Source organism: Plectropomus leopardus, chromosome 2 (assembly GCF_026936395.1).
Source record: "Plectropomus leopardus strain MGB_pleo_1.0 chromosome 2, ASM2693639v1, whole genome shotgun sequence".
NCBI classification, from domain to species: Eukaryota; Metazoa; Chordata; class Actinopteri; order Perciformes; family Serranidae; genus Plectropomus; species Plectropomus leopardus.
Genome location: NC_142177.1, coordinates 21,650,909 through 21,667,558, shown reverse-complemented (window position 1 = coordinate 21,667,558; position 16,650 = coordinate 21,650,909). Strand labels below are relative to the sequence as shown.

Sequence of the window (16,650 nt, the reverse complement as noted above, 5' to 3'; positions counted from 1 at the left end):
TCTTCACTAAAAGAGCCTAAACTGGTAGGACTAGTGCTGACTTATGCAAAATTAAAAACAGCTTCAGTTAGACTTCAGATAAAACACTTAAGTTTTTACTAAAAGAGTTACTTTTACAGCAACTGTGAATGAATACAAATACATTATTCAGATATACACAGATAATGCACTCCTAAGAGACATGAACAACATCTGAATTCTAGCAGTAATATCAGGCGTTCTGCGCTAAACTTTACAGGGGACATTAGAATAACAAACTGAGTTAGGGACGGTCTCAAAAGTGCATGCAAATGAGCCAAGGAAACTTTTCAGATTTTTGTCAATAGTTAAAAAATATATAAATATAGTTTTCAAACAAACTTTTTTTTATCTGGACCTCCTCCCATCACATACACAACCTTCTTTAAATATAAAAAAGCATATTCATCTATTTCTGCATTTACCCCCTCTTCTTTTATACTTATATTTCCAAATAAACATGTTTGTGTATGCTTTGATTAATTCACTTACATGGTTAAAATATCATATAATTTTGCTGGCAAAGGAAGCTGGAAGTTTAAACCAATCTACATAGAAACCACGACCACTTCTGTTATGAACCAAATACAGATACAAATCTTATACATATTTTTGTCACATGAAGATATATAGACAGTAGCTTTGCGTCACAACAAACACAAACATGCAATTATCTATAATATAACAACAGCATTTTACTTCTCATATCTAGAGTACGCTAATGCTGTAGTGAGGTTTTACCTTATATTTTGGGAGGATAACTTGAAAGAGACAGACTGCTCCTAACAAAACATTCACGATCTTTGAACAGGATTGTGCTTCAGCAAAAAGACATGGGAACCAATCATGTTGACTTTCCCTATAGTATGCATACTGATGGAGGGCAATGAGAGTGTTTTGTGCGGCCATCAAATGTGCATCAATCCTTAATTAACCAAAGACAAATGTCATATGTGGCACTGTGATCTTTTCATTTGGATTAAAGACAGTCAGACAACAAATAGACCTATAATTTTCAATTACTCACTAACTCTTAGAAAAAGGGAAACACTACACAGTCATAAGTCATAATTTTGCTCAAAGGTTACCCCATAAAGGAAATTCATTTAAGATTTACATTTACATTTAGTTCCCTTCTGGTCTGCACGCTCAGTATAATCAGCATGGGACCTACATAAAGACCACCAAAGACCAAATGCTGGCCACCTAACTGTCCGGCAGGAGGTGAGCTAGACTGCAGACACGCAGCATTGCCATAGCCATTCAGCCTAATCACTTGTTTAACTTCGCTAGCAAAACTGTCTCCATCTCCATCTGTTTGCTTTCTAACAGCTAACATGTGTAGCTAACTTGTGAAATAATCCCAGAAAAAAAAGCCAAAAATAAGCACAGAAAAAGAAAACTAATGGTTGTCTTACTGTTAAATGACATAGTTTGAGATATAAATATCAATTAATTAAAAAGTAAAATATATGATGATGTCCATGTTCTATCTAGCACACATTGTTTGGAAGCTTATGCTGTTCTACAGCAACATTCCTCACCTTGCCTTTTTTTTGTCCGACAATCAGATTTATAATGTATTTGACTGATTAACAAATATTTCTTGTTTCTTTCAAAATAACGAAACTGTGTGCATGAGAAATGTGACCTGGTTGTTTTTGTGTCAGAAAAAAAAGAAGGGGCCCAGGACAATGCCTTGTGGCACTCTTCAACTAATGGGCAATTCTATACACATCAGTTTCCCAACTATTAAATTATAAGATCCACCATAAAAGACAAATAAAAAACACATGGTTTAAAGACAGTTCTCTGGGCTTTCTTTTTTCTGTTTCTCTGTGCAGTAAAATTTTGTTTTTCAGTATGCCTGCAGGGTGCTGTAAACCATGTCCCTCAGGGCTGATGGAGGTGGATCCTCAGAGACGGAGTACACGTGGTAAACATCCGGCTATAGAAAGAAGACACCAACAGTACGAGCCCTTTAAGTTAATAGCATCTATATCATCTATGTTACAAACATTCAATATTGTGCTTCATGTCTCACTTACATCCTCATTTTGAGACTCTTGCTTGTTCAGTTTCTCAGAGCCTGCGACAATAACACAATAAGATGATTGCTTTAGGTCAAGTTTGGCATTTGGCACTGCATTGAGCTAGATATAAAGAAAAAGCAGCTCACCAGGAGGACAGTCAGCAGCAGGTATTGAGGTGATCACACTGTAGATTTTATTATCACCTGCTGGTATCTAAAGATAAAGAAAAACAGGGGAGATGAAGTGAGAGGAATTCATTAATAACTACACATAAATTTAGCTTGAGGAGCCTTGCTTCTTTAATGTTTTATCATTTTTGGGCGGTGGGAATGTTACATCTGACAGAGCAAGAAGTAGTTTTAATTACCGATCCTCCATGGTCATTATTTTTTATGTCCATTAAGTAATCTGCAACAGAAGGTAAAACACACTTCAGTACACTAGAACACCATATATATGCTGTATACTGTATGAATATTAATACAGTGATGTTGCCTGACTACTTAACTTGTACGTTACCAGTGACATTGGCCTGTGTCCTGTAAAGAACAAAAAATAATTAGAAATGAGACATCACTTAACAGCTGTTACACAGCAGGGTGTGTCTGTATCACTATGACATTAGTTCATATGCACTTTATTTTTTGATTTTCCTGCTGTAAACAAAGTGAAGAATTGTCCTCAGAATAATATCCTGTGCTGTAAAATGTACAACTTTTTGTAATTAAAAAAAAGATTAGACATTTTAAAAAAACATCTAGAAACACAATGCATTATAAGACAATAAATCCAGACGGAAATACTGCTCTTCCTACAAGCAGACCAATGTGCCCACTGCTTTAAAACCTAGGTTTTATTGGGGAGGTTATATGAACTCTCTCAACTCTTTTTCAATGAGCTGCTCTGTAGCGTACTCACTTATCATGTTAGTGTTTGTGTCAGTACAGTTGGAGATATCACTGTCAGCAGAATTCAACACGTCCCCTTCTATAGGGAAAAGCAGTGGATGATCACCCAACACTTGGTCCAACCCTTCTTAAAATGGGAAAGCTATGGAGTATTAGTGTGCTGTCACCAAAACAAATACAACATCCTGCACTGATGCTCAGAACGCATCAGGATTTTAGCATTTATACTGCAAAAGATATGTGATGAAATGCATCCCAGACCACCTCAGCAAGTGTTTTGAATGATCGGATCAAAGTGCGTCTTGGTGGTCTAATATACATGCATTTATCGCTGTTCACTTGTGATCGGTTCACCAAAAGCACATTAACACCATGTGTAAACAGGGCCATTGATTCAACAACTGAAGTCACACTGCAGTGGCTACTCTAGGCAGATACTTGTAGTGAATATGACAAACTTCTGTATAAAAAATACCTCAGTTAGCTTTTGCTGAAAAGGTAAAAAAAAAATTAAATCATATATACATGTCTTACCTGTTCTTTAAACATCTTTCTGAAAAATGCAATAAACAAAGAGAGATGAGCACAGCATTAGTTGAGGCAGAGCACTGAAGTTGTGCAGATTGGGCTGTTTTTGATATGATTTGATATTACTGGCTCATTTAAAGCTGTGTGGGTAGTAACATCCAATCATATTCATGCAGGTGTATACAGCAAACATTATAAGCTGATGCATATTTTTATCAGTATGGCTCATGCCAACACCATTTGCTTCCTCCACACTAACCTGCTCCCTATGTCTTATTTCACATTATTTTATTGATGTATATTCCTGTATGTGTTTATTCAGGTTGCATTAACTCTCTAAGGTAGGAATACATACAATACATTACATACATACAATACAATTATGCATTTACTTCATACAATACATTGAGGCTTTACTGGACACATAAATCAAGTTCTCACCAGTTCTTCTTTTGGTACAGAGAAGTGCCAGTCCCAGTAAGATAACGCCTCCAAAACAAGCCACAGCTACCACCAGTTTCCACTTCCATGTTTCTGTTTTGGGAGGTACCAACAAGAGTCAGTTTTACTTCTGACTTCTAGTGTATGGTATACAATTTTTTAAAAAATACATGAAGCTTGAGCTATTTCTTTTCAACTGCTATAAATGTAACATTTAAATGAAGTAATGAGAATAATGAATCATTGAATGCAGGGTCATAATCACAAAACAGGTTATTTCACTGTAACACTGTAGAGTGTGGAGCAAGACACAGTGATCAAACCCACAAGATGTGAGATAAAATTAAGATTTTTAACATTAGATCATAGGTCTTGCTCATCATTTGCAAAAACAACATGTTTGCGTAGCTTACTCTAACTAGTTACGAAATGTGTGAAATTGCCTGGTATGGAATGGTAAGGAATGTGTGTGTGTGTGTGTGTGTGTGTAAGTAATTGCATGCTTTTTGTTCACCTGATGCTCCTGATCCTGGATTTGTTGGGGTTGCAGGGAACAAGCTAGAATCAGTGCTGGGCGTATGAAGTGTCTGACCTACTGTAATAAATTGAAAGATGTAAATAATTAAAAACATTTAGAAAAATGCATTTGTGCATTCATGATACACTCACAAGAGCCTCACCTATGATGAAAACTTTTTGAGTATTTGTGTCACCTGACTCCGGTTGTACTGGTGTTCTGGAGGTAGAGGTAAAACTACCACTGTTTTTTGATCTAGTAACAATGACTCCTGGTGAATGGAGAAAAATTTGAAATTAGTCACAATACTCACATATGCCATAATACACATATGATTTGTTGTTAATTAAAGTCACACTTTAAATATCTGTAATTTTTTTTTACCTGACTTTTCTTTGGTAGGAGGTACAGGAGTGGAAACATGGAGTCTCTTGGTTTGACCTGGTGAATAAAAAACTTGTCACGGTATTATTTGATTTTGTTTGGGGTTTACACTTAAATGTACGACATGTCCCACCTGTGGTCATAGTGGAAATCTGCAGAGACTGTGTCATGCGTGACTCCTTTTTCACAAGATCTACAATAAAAAAAGATGTATTTGAACCTGTTTGCTTCATGTGCGGACAGCTGTGTGGGGCAGGGTACATTTGCATTCACTTCAGCAGGCAGCAATTAAAGAAACACAACTTGTGATCAACTAATGTAACATATAACACATCTATGTTTTTGTTACCTGTTACTGATTTCACACGAGCTGTGGAAGCACCAGGCCTGCTCTCAGTCAAATCTGATGAATAATGCATAAAAAATTAAGTCTTTCATTTAAGTAAAGTGTGACGATGTTCTGGATTTCTTTTAGATGAAAACATGGCCTCACCTGAGGTGATAGTAGAAAATGATCTTCTGGAGGCCATGCTTCTTTCTTTTTCCACAATATCTACAGTAAATTGAGAGGACATTTGTGCCTGTCAATTTTATGCATGTACAAATAATTGATCAAATGCGCTATTTCTTTTTGTGCAATGATGTAAGCACAAAAAAATGAGAAGTTTAAACCACCAACGTGTTCTGTTTAGCCGTGCCTGCTCTGGTGATGATATCAATAGGTCCATCAGTCCACCACTTTGACCCAGACTGAAATATTTGGTTTATTGCCATGAAATGTTGTAAAGACATTCATGGATCACGGAGGACTTATCCAAATAACTTTGTGAACCCTGACTTTTGCTCCACATTTCTACAAGACGGGGCACCAAAATGAAAGATGCCCAGAGAATGAAAATGCCCGAACCCGTTGCTGTAAACTCTTACTGGGAATCCACATCAAACGCAAGACATGAGCGGCTTGTAAGTGCTATTTAAGGGCTCTGTGTCTGTTCAGTGCACACTGACACTAGCCTCCATTAAGACATTACAGTCCTCAAAACAAGCAGTCTTTTTTTTTTATATAATCCTTTTTTAAAATAAAGACTCACAATCTGAAACACATAAAACTGATATGAAGGTTTAATCATAGGAGCAAATACAAGTCAAACTGAACTTATCCAATGTGTCTGATTCTGATGTCGCGGTTCAAACTATTCAAATTACATGCAATGGAAGACAAACTTGAGCAGAGACTTACTTTGTGATGTTAGCCTGAATTTACACATTCAGTGGAAACTCACTTTATCACAATCAATTATGTTCAAGTGCAGTGTCTCATATAAAGTCATTGTAGGATATGTGTTCATGTCTTACTAGACTTACCAGTGAGGCTGTATCTATCACTGCGAAGAGACAGAGAGTTGGGTCCAGTTCCCACACTATAATCACAGCTGGCATCTCTTCTTTGAAGGAAAAGTAGATGTCTTAGAAAATCATCAATTTTGACAGTAAACTGACAGAACCACCGATTCTTTGAGCTCATTTTCATCCAGATGTTTTCTGTCATAACTGGACTACTTGCTTCTCCAAAGTACAGGTTACATCTTGTATCAAGATTAGCAGATGGAGGGAAAGAGCAGGTAAAGACAATGGTGTCACCATCATAATGTTGAGCACTCATCTGTGGTTTCGGTCCTAAAAAAAAAAAAAAAAGTAATTTAACACATTGTGCCATACTGTAATCAGGTATGTTGTAGCAGATTAGCTGCGTTTCAAACAAGTCACTGACACCAAGTCATTGGTTTATCTTGCAATAATGTGAAATATGAAAATATGAAAGAGAAGTCACTCACTGTGTATGGTGATGGAGGATGCTTCACTGTGTGGAGATGGACTATTTACCGCTTCATACTTTACAGTGTAGAAACATTTCACTTTAATCTCAGCAGGTGAACTCTGCTTTGCCATCGTTAGCAGCTCACTCCCTGTCAGTGTCTTCATACATGAGAAGATTTTGGTAGAGTCCTGCCTCACAGTGTAGAAATAACACTGAAACACAGGGACATCCGATGGACTCTGACAGTTCAGTGTGACTGAGTCTGTCTCTGTGATCATCGCTGAATTCACTTCCAGTTTAGGTTGAGGAAGAGCTGAAAATGTAGATTTAAACATACAGAAAGTCATTTCAAATACAAGAATTTCATTTATATGATAATATTCCGAATGACAATTTGTAATTTACTACAGGAAGTAAAGACAAACGAGACTGTAATAACCTCCCCATACAGTGATAACACAGCTGGACAAGTAAGATGATAGATCACGGACTGACCTTGTACTTGAATCTTTTGAAAGGAATCTGTTGAAAATGTGATGTGTTAACAAGATCAACAGACATAACAGTAATTCATTGCTATCTTCCACAAAATATAAAAGGTTAAGATCAAGATATATTTTATGTGTCCTGATGGTAAAATCAGTTATTAATTCTGTGCTGCAGTTGATAAGTTTACAAATTAACATTGCAGAGTGACAACACAGGCAATAAGAAAACACTTAACATAAAATCACAAACCATAATAAAGACAAAAACATAAGTGTGATATAACATGCTGATACGACTAACATAAGTTAATGTTGTGTGTGCTGTCAACCTGCATTAGTTTGTAAAAATCAATTATGTATAAATCAACAGGAGGTTTGACTTACACATGAGGATGACAAACAGCAAGTGTCCCTCCATGATGAAGCTGAATACTAAAAGACTGTCCAGATGGAAGACACTTGTGTATCTGACTACGTAGAATTCAATTTAAGTGTCATTTTGCAGAACTCGCTCTCAGAAAAACCACAGCAAGCATCAAACGACTCACACAAGCAAACTGACCACAAAAAAGTACTTTCATACACTTCACATCAGCTAATTTTAATACACTTCATAAAGGTGCTCACATCTGTACACATTTTGCATGGTCTAAGCAAGCATGCAGTTATTTGATTTTGTTCTGAAAATGAAAGACCAAACTATGCATTTCACTTCATATTTCTAGAATTATGCATTTACTAATATTTTACACCAAATATGCAGGGAGAAGCAGTTTCAAAGGCAAGCTAGTTTAAAAAAAAGTTCCCCTGACTAGAATAAAATCCTTTTACTTTAAGATGTTTAATGGCATACCTAAGAGCACAAAGCTATCAATTTCACCAAAATATAAGCTAAAATATTTATAGTGTATATCATTGCTCTGCAAGAAGGCCAACATGCAACATAAAACACTCTTTAATTTGACTTAACCCCACCAATCCTAATAATTTTAGATTTTTGGTGTTGCACCCATTATCTCTCTGGTCTGACACAGCTGGTTCCTCTGAGGTGCTGCAGTTGTATTTGTCACTCTAGAGAGGAGAATAAAACAGACATGACTTGATGTAACTTTGAAGTCTTTTCCTGCATTATAGTCGTCATGATCAACCAAATGCATACATTACATTTCTGCACTGCCAGATTTTAAACACATCAGTAAATGTAATGTTACAATGTAAGTTATTCATCTTATTGTAAAATCACAGTACTAACAAATATTTAAAAAGTAAAAATATGATGTTTAACGATTCAACCTCTTCCCCATCATGTGTATAACATATTCTGTAGAACTGGTAAAAAGAGAAGAGCAGCTCACCAATAAATTCATAAGAGGCGATACTGTAAGTTTCATCATAACCACTCAGCAAGTACTTTATCAAAAAGAAAGAGGGAGGGAAGGAACAGTGAGAGTGGTCTTATCCAGGACACCATGATCACTGAATACAGGGATACAAGAGATTTTGAATTACCTCTCCACTTTTGAGACTTTTCACAAATCCACACCCAGCTAAAACAGAAAAAGCACATTTAGTAAATTATAACATGAAGTGTACAGTAAAGAAAACATGCACATATGAATAAAATGTATATATTTAAGTGTTGCATACATTTAGATTTACCGCTGATGTTGGCTTTGAGCCTAAAAGACAAAGAACAAAAAAAAAGTTGCATGTAAAGAGCATGTCTTTATCACAGAGGGAAGAAGAATACAACATGCAATTGTTCACTGATAGACTGATTGGCTATCACCTGATCAGAAATACAATCATATACATATAAGTGCATAAGGTGGCCATTAACCTACTATACAGTTCCCACGATTGCTCTGCTCATATTGTCATATCAGCACCATTTGCTGCTGCAGCTCCACTGAATCACTTAAAATTTACTTGCAAGGACCTGTTGCCGAACTATATGTTTACAGCCATCAGTTATGAGTCTTTTGCATTAAATCAGCTGAATAACCTGTGCAATAAAGTGTGTTTGACTCCAAGTGAGCAAGCTCTTTCCTTTCTGACATCTAAACAGCCCTTGAGCAAGGCATCTGTTTGCCAGAAGAAGACTGCAGTTGTGCTGAGCAAATGTGAGATTTATGTCGGACACTATGTTAGCTGCATGATGATGAACAAGTAAATATTAATATATAAAATATGTCACTCAAATATACCAGCAAGTATTTGAGAAACAAGATTTCTCACCTTAGGCAAATACATTTTCCTAGAAAATGCAAAAAGAAAAAGAAAATCAACCAGTGATCATTTATGGGAAGAAACTTTGATAAAATGCAAGGTTCCTACAGCCTAAGATGAGTTAAATTTGAGACTTTTAAAGACTTTTTAATGCCACTTTGCCACAATTAAATCCCACAACTAAATGTATGACCAACTGAGTCGAGTCCACATCAGTTACTTTAATTTTGTCAAGTTAAAGTTGATAATTTTGTTCAAATGCTTATCATAACATAAAAAACAATTTCATTGATCAAGTTGAAAAGTTAGGGGATCTACTTAAAATGCTGAAAAACTGTTGAAACCCTCTAAAATGGAACATGTGCATAACATATATTATCATAAAAGTATCCATTTGGTTTGCCGTGAAAAAAACGTTTTGTCATTTGATTGGATTTGGTAAATGTGTTGTTGGTTCCTCAGTCCTTATTTGCATGATGGTAATGTGATAGGCATTCCGTTAATTATTTAAAAGTTGTTTATTACTAATTACTTCAAGATTTCACAACGCAATGTCAGAAAAAAACTATTAACAAAATCTTATCTTTTAATATTTTTAAGACATTTTGACAGATTGATTTCAGACATTTTAATACCAATTAAGGCCTTATTTTTAGATTAATGAATTCAGTGCCTTTTAAAACTTTGTAAGGATTCACAGGATCCCTGGGATGTAGAACCCTGTTTAATGCTTTACTTCAAGAAACAACTGTAGTGTTACTACTGTACTGATGGCTGCGTTTAATTGAAGAAATGTGTAGCCACATCAAATATTCAAAACATAAGTGCATTAGGGTTTCATAATAAGAATAAAGAAGGTGTGCTGTCCATCCATCCAAACAGTCTTTTGTGCATTTGCGTTTTTACAGTCTGAAATGTGATTATTGGGCCTTTGTTAGACACTCAAATCAACTTTCTTGAGGTAAATAATTATTACCTGAGCTTTTTGTGATAGAAAGAATTGCAGCTCCCAGCAAGATGACGCCCACTGATAATCCACACCCGGTCAGAACTACTACTACCATCCATACCTGCATGTCTGAAGAGAAACCATCAAACAGGTGTCAGTTTGAGAAAACAAGAAGAGAAAACATAATCCATAAAATCAAAGGAACCTATCATCTTGAGAGCATGAACATTTTCAGCTACTTTCAGGGGAATCTGCCAAGTATCTTATGTGTAAGGGGGGCATAAAAGAGCTAAAAAATGACAAGGCTTTGTCATCTGGAGATCATGAATCATGCTTTGCAAATTTAACAAGAATCTTGGTGTCATAGTTTCCATTGACAAGTCAGATTTGATGCATAATGACATAAATGAAAACAAAATCTAGAATTACCTGTTATTACTCTGTCAACCAGTCAATAACAGCTCTCATCCATGTCTGTCCAGTCATTTGCAGACATGACAGTATACAGTGCTTCAGTGCTAAAATATGGACGCTTCACATACATCTTCTACCCGCCAGCACAGAGGATCTCTTTACAATTAGCAGATTCAAGGTGGACAATCAAGAATTGTGTCACTAACTGAGTATGTGACCAAATGTCTCTCCTCCTGTCCCTGAGATCTGGCATTAAGTAATATTGCAGTGAAACTGACCTTTGACCTTTTGGATATAAAATGTCATCACTTCATCTTTTTATCCTGTTAGACAATTGTGCTAAAATGTTGTCACAATTACCATATGAATTCTTGATTTACAGCTAAAACATGTTTTGTGAGGTCACAGTGACCTTTGACTTTTAACGACCAAAATCAAATCAGTTCAGAAATTCTCTGAAGGTGTTCCTGAGATATCATGTTGACACGAATGGGAAGGATGCAAGGTAATATTGACCGCTGGCCACCAAAATCTATCCAACCAATTCATCCTTGAATCATAGTGGATGCTTGTGCCAAATTTGACAGACAATCTGAAAACATAATGCCTTCCACCACATCTGTCATTGACAGTAAGTCATAAAAAACACTGAGATACTGAAATGCAGCGTACTCACAGTAATCACCTCGTATTGCAGGAGGACAGAAGTGAAAGCACCAGGACTGCTGACTGTCATACCTTGTAAACCAGGAGAAAAAATATGCATGTGTACATTTATTTATCCACATTTATTTATCTATTTATAAGACTGTGGATTGCTCTTTAGACATAAAGCACAGCCTACCTGAGGTCATGATGGCACCCACTCCATCTCCATGTTCAGCCTTAGACACTCCCATGTTGTCTACCAGAGCTGTGACAGTTTGAAACATGCTTCATTTGCCTTCAATAATAATTCAGAATATTATGCTGGCTTTGTTGGCTCTGATATGTGTGTATAGTTTTTATCTTAGGAATTTGATATTGTTAGTTTTATTGTACTGATAGTTTTTAGAATATTTATGACTGGGTTTTTCTAAATGTACTGAAAGCAGCTGGTGAGAAATGTTTGTTTTTTTTAAATTCTGTGTATACTCAGAGAAATGATAATAAAACAAATCTTGAATCTTGAAAATCTGCAAAAAGAATGATTTGCACCAAGAACTTTATTACAGAGATTTGTATTACAGAGACAAATCATTTGCCCAATCATTTAAATGGTTCTAATACTTTCAAGGCATTTTAATTCAATTATTATACTAGAGTTAGTAAGGAGCAGTTGTGCTGTTTTTTCAGTGCTTGCATTGTTCATCTTATTCAAAGCCACTGTGTTTCAGATTCTATGTGATAATAACATTCTGGAAATGATTCTCAAGGCACAGACTTTTTGTTTGTGGAAAAATGAGACTGTCATTTTGAAAACTGATACTGTCCTCATGTTGCTTTCAGCTCTTCTTTCTCGATCTGTCTGTAAGGACTTACTGTCGGCCCTTGTGCACTTTTTGATGCCACCACTTGGGAGCTCCAGAGTTAAGTATTTTCAAATTCTACACATAGTGGATTTTAAATTAATGTATAACTGCAGAGAGGAACGTTTCAAGTCATTAAGGTCAGAGGTCACAGCAGTCAAGAGGTTCCCAATTCTAGAGCCAGAGAGCTTATTATTATTCTATATTATAAATTATAACAAATGTATTTGTTTAATTGTTGCTTTTTATTGATTGCGGTCAGCTTAAATAAATAAATATGACAAAAAACATACACATAATAAATAAAAACTATGATTTGTAGACAAAAACGTACATTAAGTATTTAAATGGAAGGAATAAAATAGATGCATCACTTTTGTGTGTCACTATTATTTATTTATTTCCATGTGAAAGTATAATTCTTTCGATGTAATTTCTTTTTTTAAATATGGTGTGTGACAATCACCAGCACCAGTTGTGTGCTTTCCCAAAATACCAGAAAGGACGATATTCCTGGTTTATGTCTTCTTATATCTAAATAAATGTTGTGTTAATACTTAATTGCACATGATACACAAAATATATTGAATGTTTTATGTGCATGTGTCTGTCAAATTAATAGCCGACTAAAATAGATTTCTCATATGATGATAACAATAAGGTTGACTGTGAAAAATAATTTTAACATAGCAGGGACTGACCTTGTACTTTGATCTCATAAAAGGAATCTGTTGGGAAAAAAACAATGTATTAGCAACAGAAATAAATGCAACAATAAATTATCAGTAACTCTAATAAAATGCAAAGTGTTTAAAACATCTCATAACATCCAGTCTATATTAACAGAAACTGGTCACCAGAAAAAAAGTGCTGGTATTTTACATTTCTGCAAACCACATACATGTAATACCTATCCAACAGGGTGTTTTTAGTGAGACATCTGGGCATTTCAAGTAGTGTTTGTGGAGAGAAAAACAGGTATTTTAAGCCATAACATGATCTTTTCTTTACCCTAAGTGACTTTTATCCCTAAATATAACAACAAGTTTACCACTGTCTTGTTAAAACATAAAAAACACAACGTTTGAACATATTTGCCACATATGAAACAGAAAAATGTCAGATAGCCTATCCATGGTTTGCAAAAATTTACAATTCTAACATTTATTCTGGTGATTAGATTAAATGTAAGGGCTAACATTTAACCTTAATGTGATGCTGCAAAAGAAAATGTGCTCTTTTAACAAGAATAAGAGACTGAACTCACATGCGAGGATGATCAACAGCAGATGTTCAGCCATGATGATGCTGAAAACTAAGACTATCGTAATCGTCCGAAGACTATGTATGTTTGTCTCTGTCAGACATGTCTTTTTTAGCAGAAAAACTACAGCAAGCATCAGGATTTATTTATACTATCAGATTAGCCACAGAAACATGACTGTCTTTGTTAATGTTTCTTAAGCCTCCAGTATTATACATGTTGATCTTAGAGTGTGGGCTGCCGAGTGTAGAGAGATAACAGGATGGAGTTATTTTATGGTTTCTCAGTAACACATTGTTTAGAATTACAAGGCTAATAATGTGTAGTGCCAGTGGGAAAGACATGTAAACAGTAAAGACTGGCAGGTCAAATTATTTTTCTGTCTCCTTGTGGTAGATTTGCATCTCTTTGTGTTCATTTCTGTGACATTTTGCAAGTTAAGGCCAGAGAGTAACCCCTGACACTTTTGGCCCCTTTATGTGCATCCAGCAGGTCCATTCAGCAATCCATCCATGATGGTGACCCATTAATTACAAGTTGAAAAAAGGATACGCACATCGTGTAGGTGCAAGGCTTTCAAAAGACTTTTATGAGGGAAAAAAGTTGGACCTGACAAAGATCCAAGCAGGATCGAAATGTTGTCTTTAATAAACTTGTATGGCACGGAGTAAGTGACCCATTAATTACAGACAACTTTAGCACTCATCAAATTAATCATCAAAATAAATACAACTCAAAGTCATCTGACATTTGCTGCAGGTCAGTCACTTTTATGGCAGCATATAGAGGGCCTGCCATTGCTGAATTTATAGCCTGTTTTCGATACAGCGGTTAGTCTACTGCAGGGTCACATAGCAGACATTTTAATCTACAGTCAGCGTATAAAGCTGGTAACATAAGAACACTAAAGCCACAACAGAGGCTACAGAAATAACAAAAAGGCCACAGACTACTCACATGCAGCTGCTAGACATCTGATAAGAATAAAAAAACATACCTGAAAGTGAGACCTAGAGACCTAGGCTTAAGCACCATACACCTGATTATTTCTTTTCAAAAAACTTTTAAAAAAAATAAAGTTTTAATACATTTTAACCCAAATCGTTGAAGTAGGATTTTGCACTTTTTCCACCGTCCATATATTTTTCAAAATGAGAGACATTTCTCTAAAATATTGCAAAACAGCGTTTGGACTCTCGCGCGATCCCTGCTGGCTTTAATCACGTGATTGGCTGCACCTGTCCCTGATGTGATTCACCTGCCCTCATGTTACCGGAAGCAGCAGCTTAAAGACGGAGACGCTGAGGCGGAGATGTATTCTAACTAGTTTACTTTTAGAGTTAACGTGACGTGCTGCTTTTTGTGTCTTGTTTTTATTTTTAAATTGAGTTCTCAGTAATGCCTCCTAAAAAGCCCGCAGCAGACGCTGCTGATCCGCCTGCGCCCTCCTCCAGTGACGCCCCGGCAGAGGAGAAAAAGTCAGGTCTGATCGTTTTATATTATAATACAGACCGATGTGACTTTTGAACCCCGTAACTAACAACGTCAAACCTATCAATCTTTTCCCACAAATGTATAAATATGAGCAACATACGTGTGTACGTTTGTTTTCCAGATGCTGCGGCGCTGCGTAAACTCTCAACTCATCCTTCCACCGCGATTATGGTGAAAGAAGCACTTAAGGAGTTGGACTCGCGCAAAGGTGTTTCATCACAAGCTATACAAAACTATATTAAACAGAAATACCCCTCCGTGGATTTGGTGAGGCTGAAGCATTTGGTCCGAAGAGCCCTGAAGAAAGGAATCGAAACTGGCACGTTGGTGCGGCCTGCAAACTCTAATGTCACCACGGGCGCAATTGGGAAATTTAGGGTAAGAGTCTACAGCTTCAGCCAAGCAGTTAAAATAGTGTTATTCATCGGATGTTTTTGTCCTCTTTAAGCTTGCACCAAAAGTCAAGGAGACCAAGCCAAAGTCTGAGAACGTGGATCCAAATGTGCAAGAAGCTCCCCAAGCAGCCAAGAAGCCCAAAAAAGCAGGTATGAATAAAAATACAAAGTGACTATAAGCCACATTGAGAGGTGTCTATTTTTAAAGCATGTTACTTCTTTAAGGTGCCACAAAGAAGAAAGATCCTGCCAATAAAGAGGCCAAGTCACAAGAGGTGAGTCAACGATCTGCTGTGAGATGGAAGTTCACATCCGCTGGATTCTGGGAATAAATTGACCTGGAGTGACAATGTTTTTATTTCATTTACATGTTGTTTTTTTTGTTTGTTTGTTTTTTCTTGAAGATGGGCAATATTTTTGGTCATTTTCTGCCCAAGACTAGCTAGCTTTTTTTCACCATAATTTACTCATGCAGACATGAGAATTAGAAAGTGGCTTTTGAGGCATCAAGGAAAACTCTGGGACATAAAGCTGTTTGAAATGTACTGGAATCTTTTGTTCCACCTTTTTGGGTAGGCTGAGCATACATGCTCTACTAGGCTACTGTTTTGGTTTTGTTTTTTTTGTTTTGTTTTTTTTAACAGTTCAGTAGGAACAAAGAAGAAAAATGAATTAATATGGAAAATATTCATTTAAAAAAGGGGGGGTTAAAGCTGCTTGAACTTATGACCTTGTATCATCACTGAAATTCTTTCCACAGCATGTTTTTCTTTTTATTTTTAAGGACTCAAAGCCCCCCAAAAAGTCCAAGAAAGAAGAGAAGCCTGCCACCTCAAAGGCTGCTCCAGCAAAGAAGCCAAAAGCTAAAAAAGCTGCAGAAAAGGACAGTGAGGAAGCCTCTGATGCAGCCAAAACTAAAGCTGCAAAGACTACCAAGGAGGCAAAGGCAGGAAAGGCATCTCAGAGCAAGACTGCTAAAGCAGACGGTGACGCCCCTGCTGCTAAAGCAACAGGGAAACGAGGGAAGAAGACTGCAGAGTAAATTTAAAAATTGACTGTTTTTTTTTATGCTGATTTGTTTTGCAATTAAAATCTTTAATTTTTGAAGCTCTTGTGTACTTAGTTTCTGTATTTGAATGATGCCTGTCCTACATCTGTCACTGTACACTGGGGCTTCAAGCCCTTTTAGAGTTTGACAACAGCAACGAGCAGCAACAACGTATTTCACAATCAATAATACTTGTATATTTGTTACAAAGGT

The 16,650-nt window shown here is 36.3% G+C and overlaps 2 protein-coding genes across 2 annotated transcripts; one reads left to right on the top strand and one right to left on the bottom strand.

The window, feature by feature from the left end:
- Nucleotides 1-67: 67 nt before the first annotated feature.
- Nucleotides 68-14,690, bottom strand: LOC121955060 (uncharacterized). Its single transcript, XM_088088344.1, has 26 exons — nucleotides 14,498-14,690; nucleotides 12,938-12,964; nucleotides 11,573-11,641; nucleotides 11,405-11,466; nucleotides 10,342-10,443; nucleotides 9,375-9,393; nucleotides 8,784-8,815; nucleotides 8,646-8,683; nucleotides 8,492-8,546; nucleotides 7,521-8,207; nucleotides 7,144-7,170; nucleotides 6,665-6,961; nucleotides 6,195-6,506; nucleotides 5,323-5,382; nucleotides 5,179-5,232; nucleotides 4,963-5,022; nucleotides 4,830-4,886; nucleotides 4,609-4,716; nucleotides 4,443-4,523; nucleotides 3,929-4,021; nucleotides 3,494-3,512; nucleotides 2,571-2,590; nucleotides 2,419-2,459; nucleotides 2,198-2,264; nucleotides 2,067-2,107; nucleotides 68-1,966 (listed from the first exon to the last, which is right to left on the bottom strand). The coding sequence occupies exons 10-26, from the start codon at nucleotides 7,552-7,554 to the stop codon at nucleotides 1,877-1,879; spliced, it is 1,461 nt and encodes a 486-aa protein (XP_087944470.1). The 5' UTR covers nucleotides 7,555-8,207; nucleotides 8,492-8,546; nucleotides 8,646-8,683; nucleotides 8,784-8,815; nucleotides 9,375-9,393; nucleotides 10,342-10,443; nucleotides 11,405-11,466; nucleotides 11,573-11,641; nucleotides 12,938-12,964; nucleotides 14,498-14,690; the 3' UTR covers nucleotides 68-1,876.
- Nucleotides 14,691-14,839: 149 nt separating this feature from the next.
- On the top strand, nucleotides 14,840-16,496 carry h1m (linker histone H1M). Its single transcript, XM_042498245.2, has 5 exons — nucleotides 14,840-14,983; nucleotides 15,116-15,372; nucleotides 15,443-15,539; nucleotides 15,615-15,664; nucleotides 16,174-16,496. Exons 1-5 carry the CDS (start codon nucleotides 14,899-14,901, stop codon nucleotides 16,429-16,431), a joined length of 747 nt encoding a protein of 248 aa, XP_042354179.2. The 5' UTR covers nucleotides 14,840-14,898; the 3' UTR covers nucleotides 16,432-16,496.
- Nucleotides 16,497-16,650: the final 154 nt, after the last annotated feature.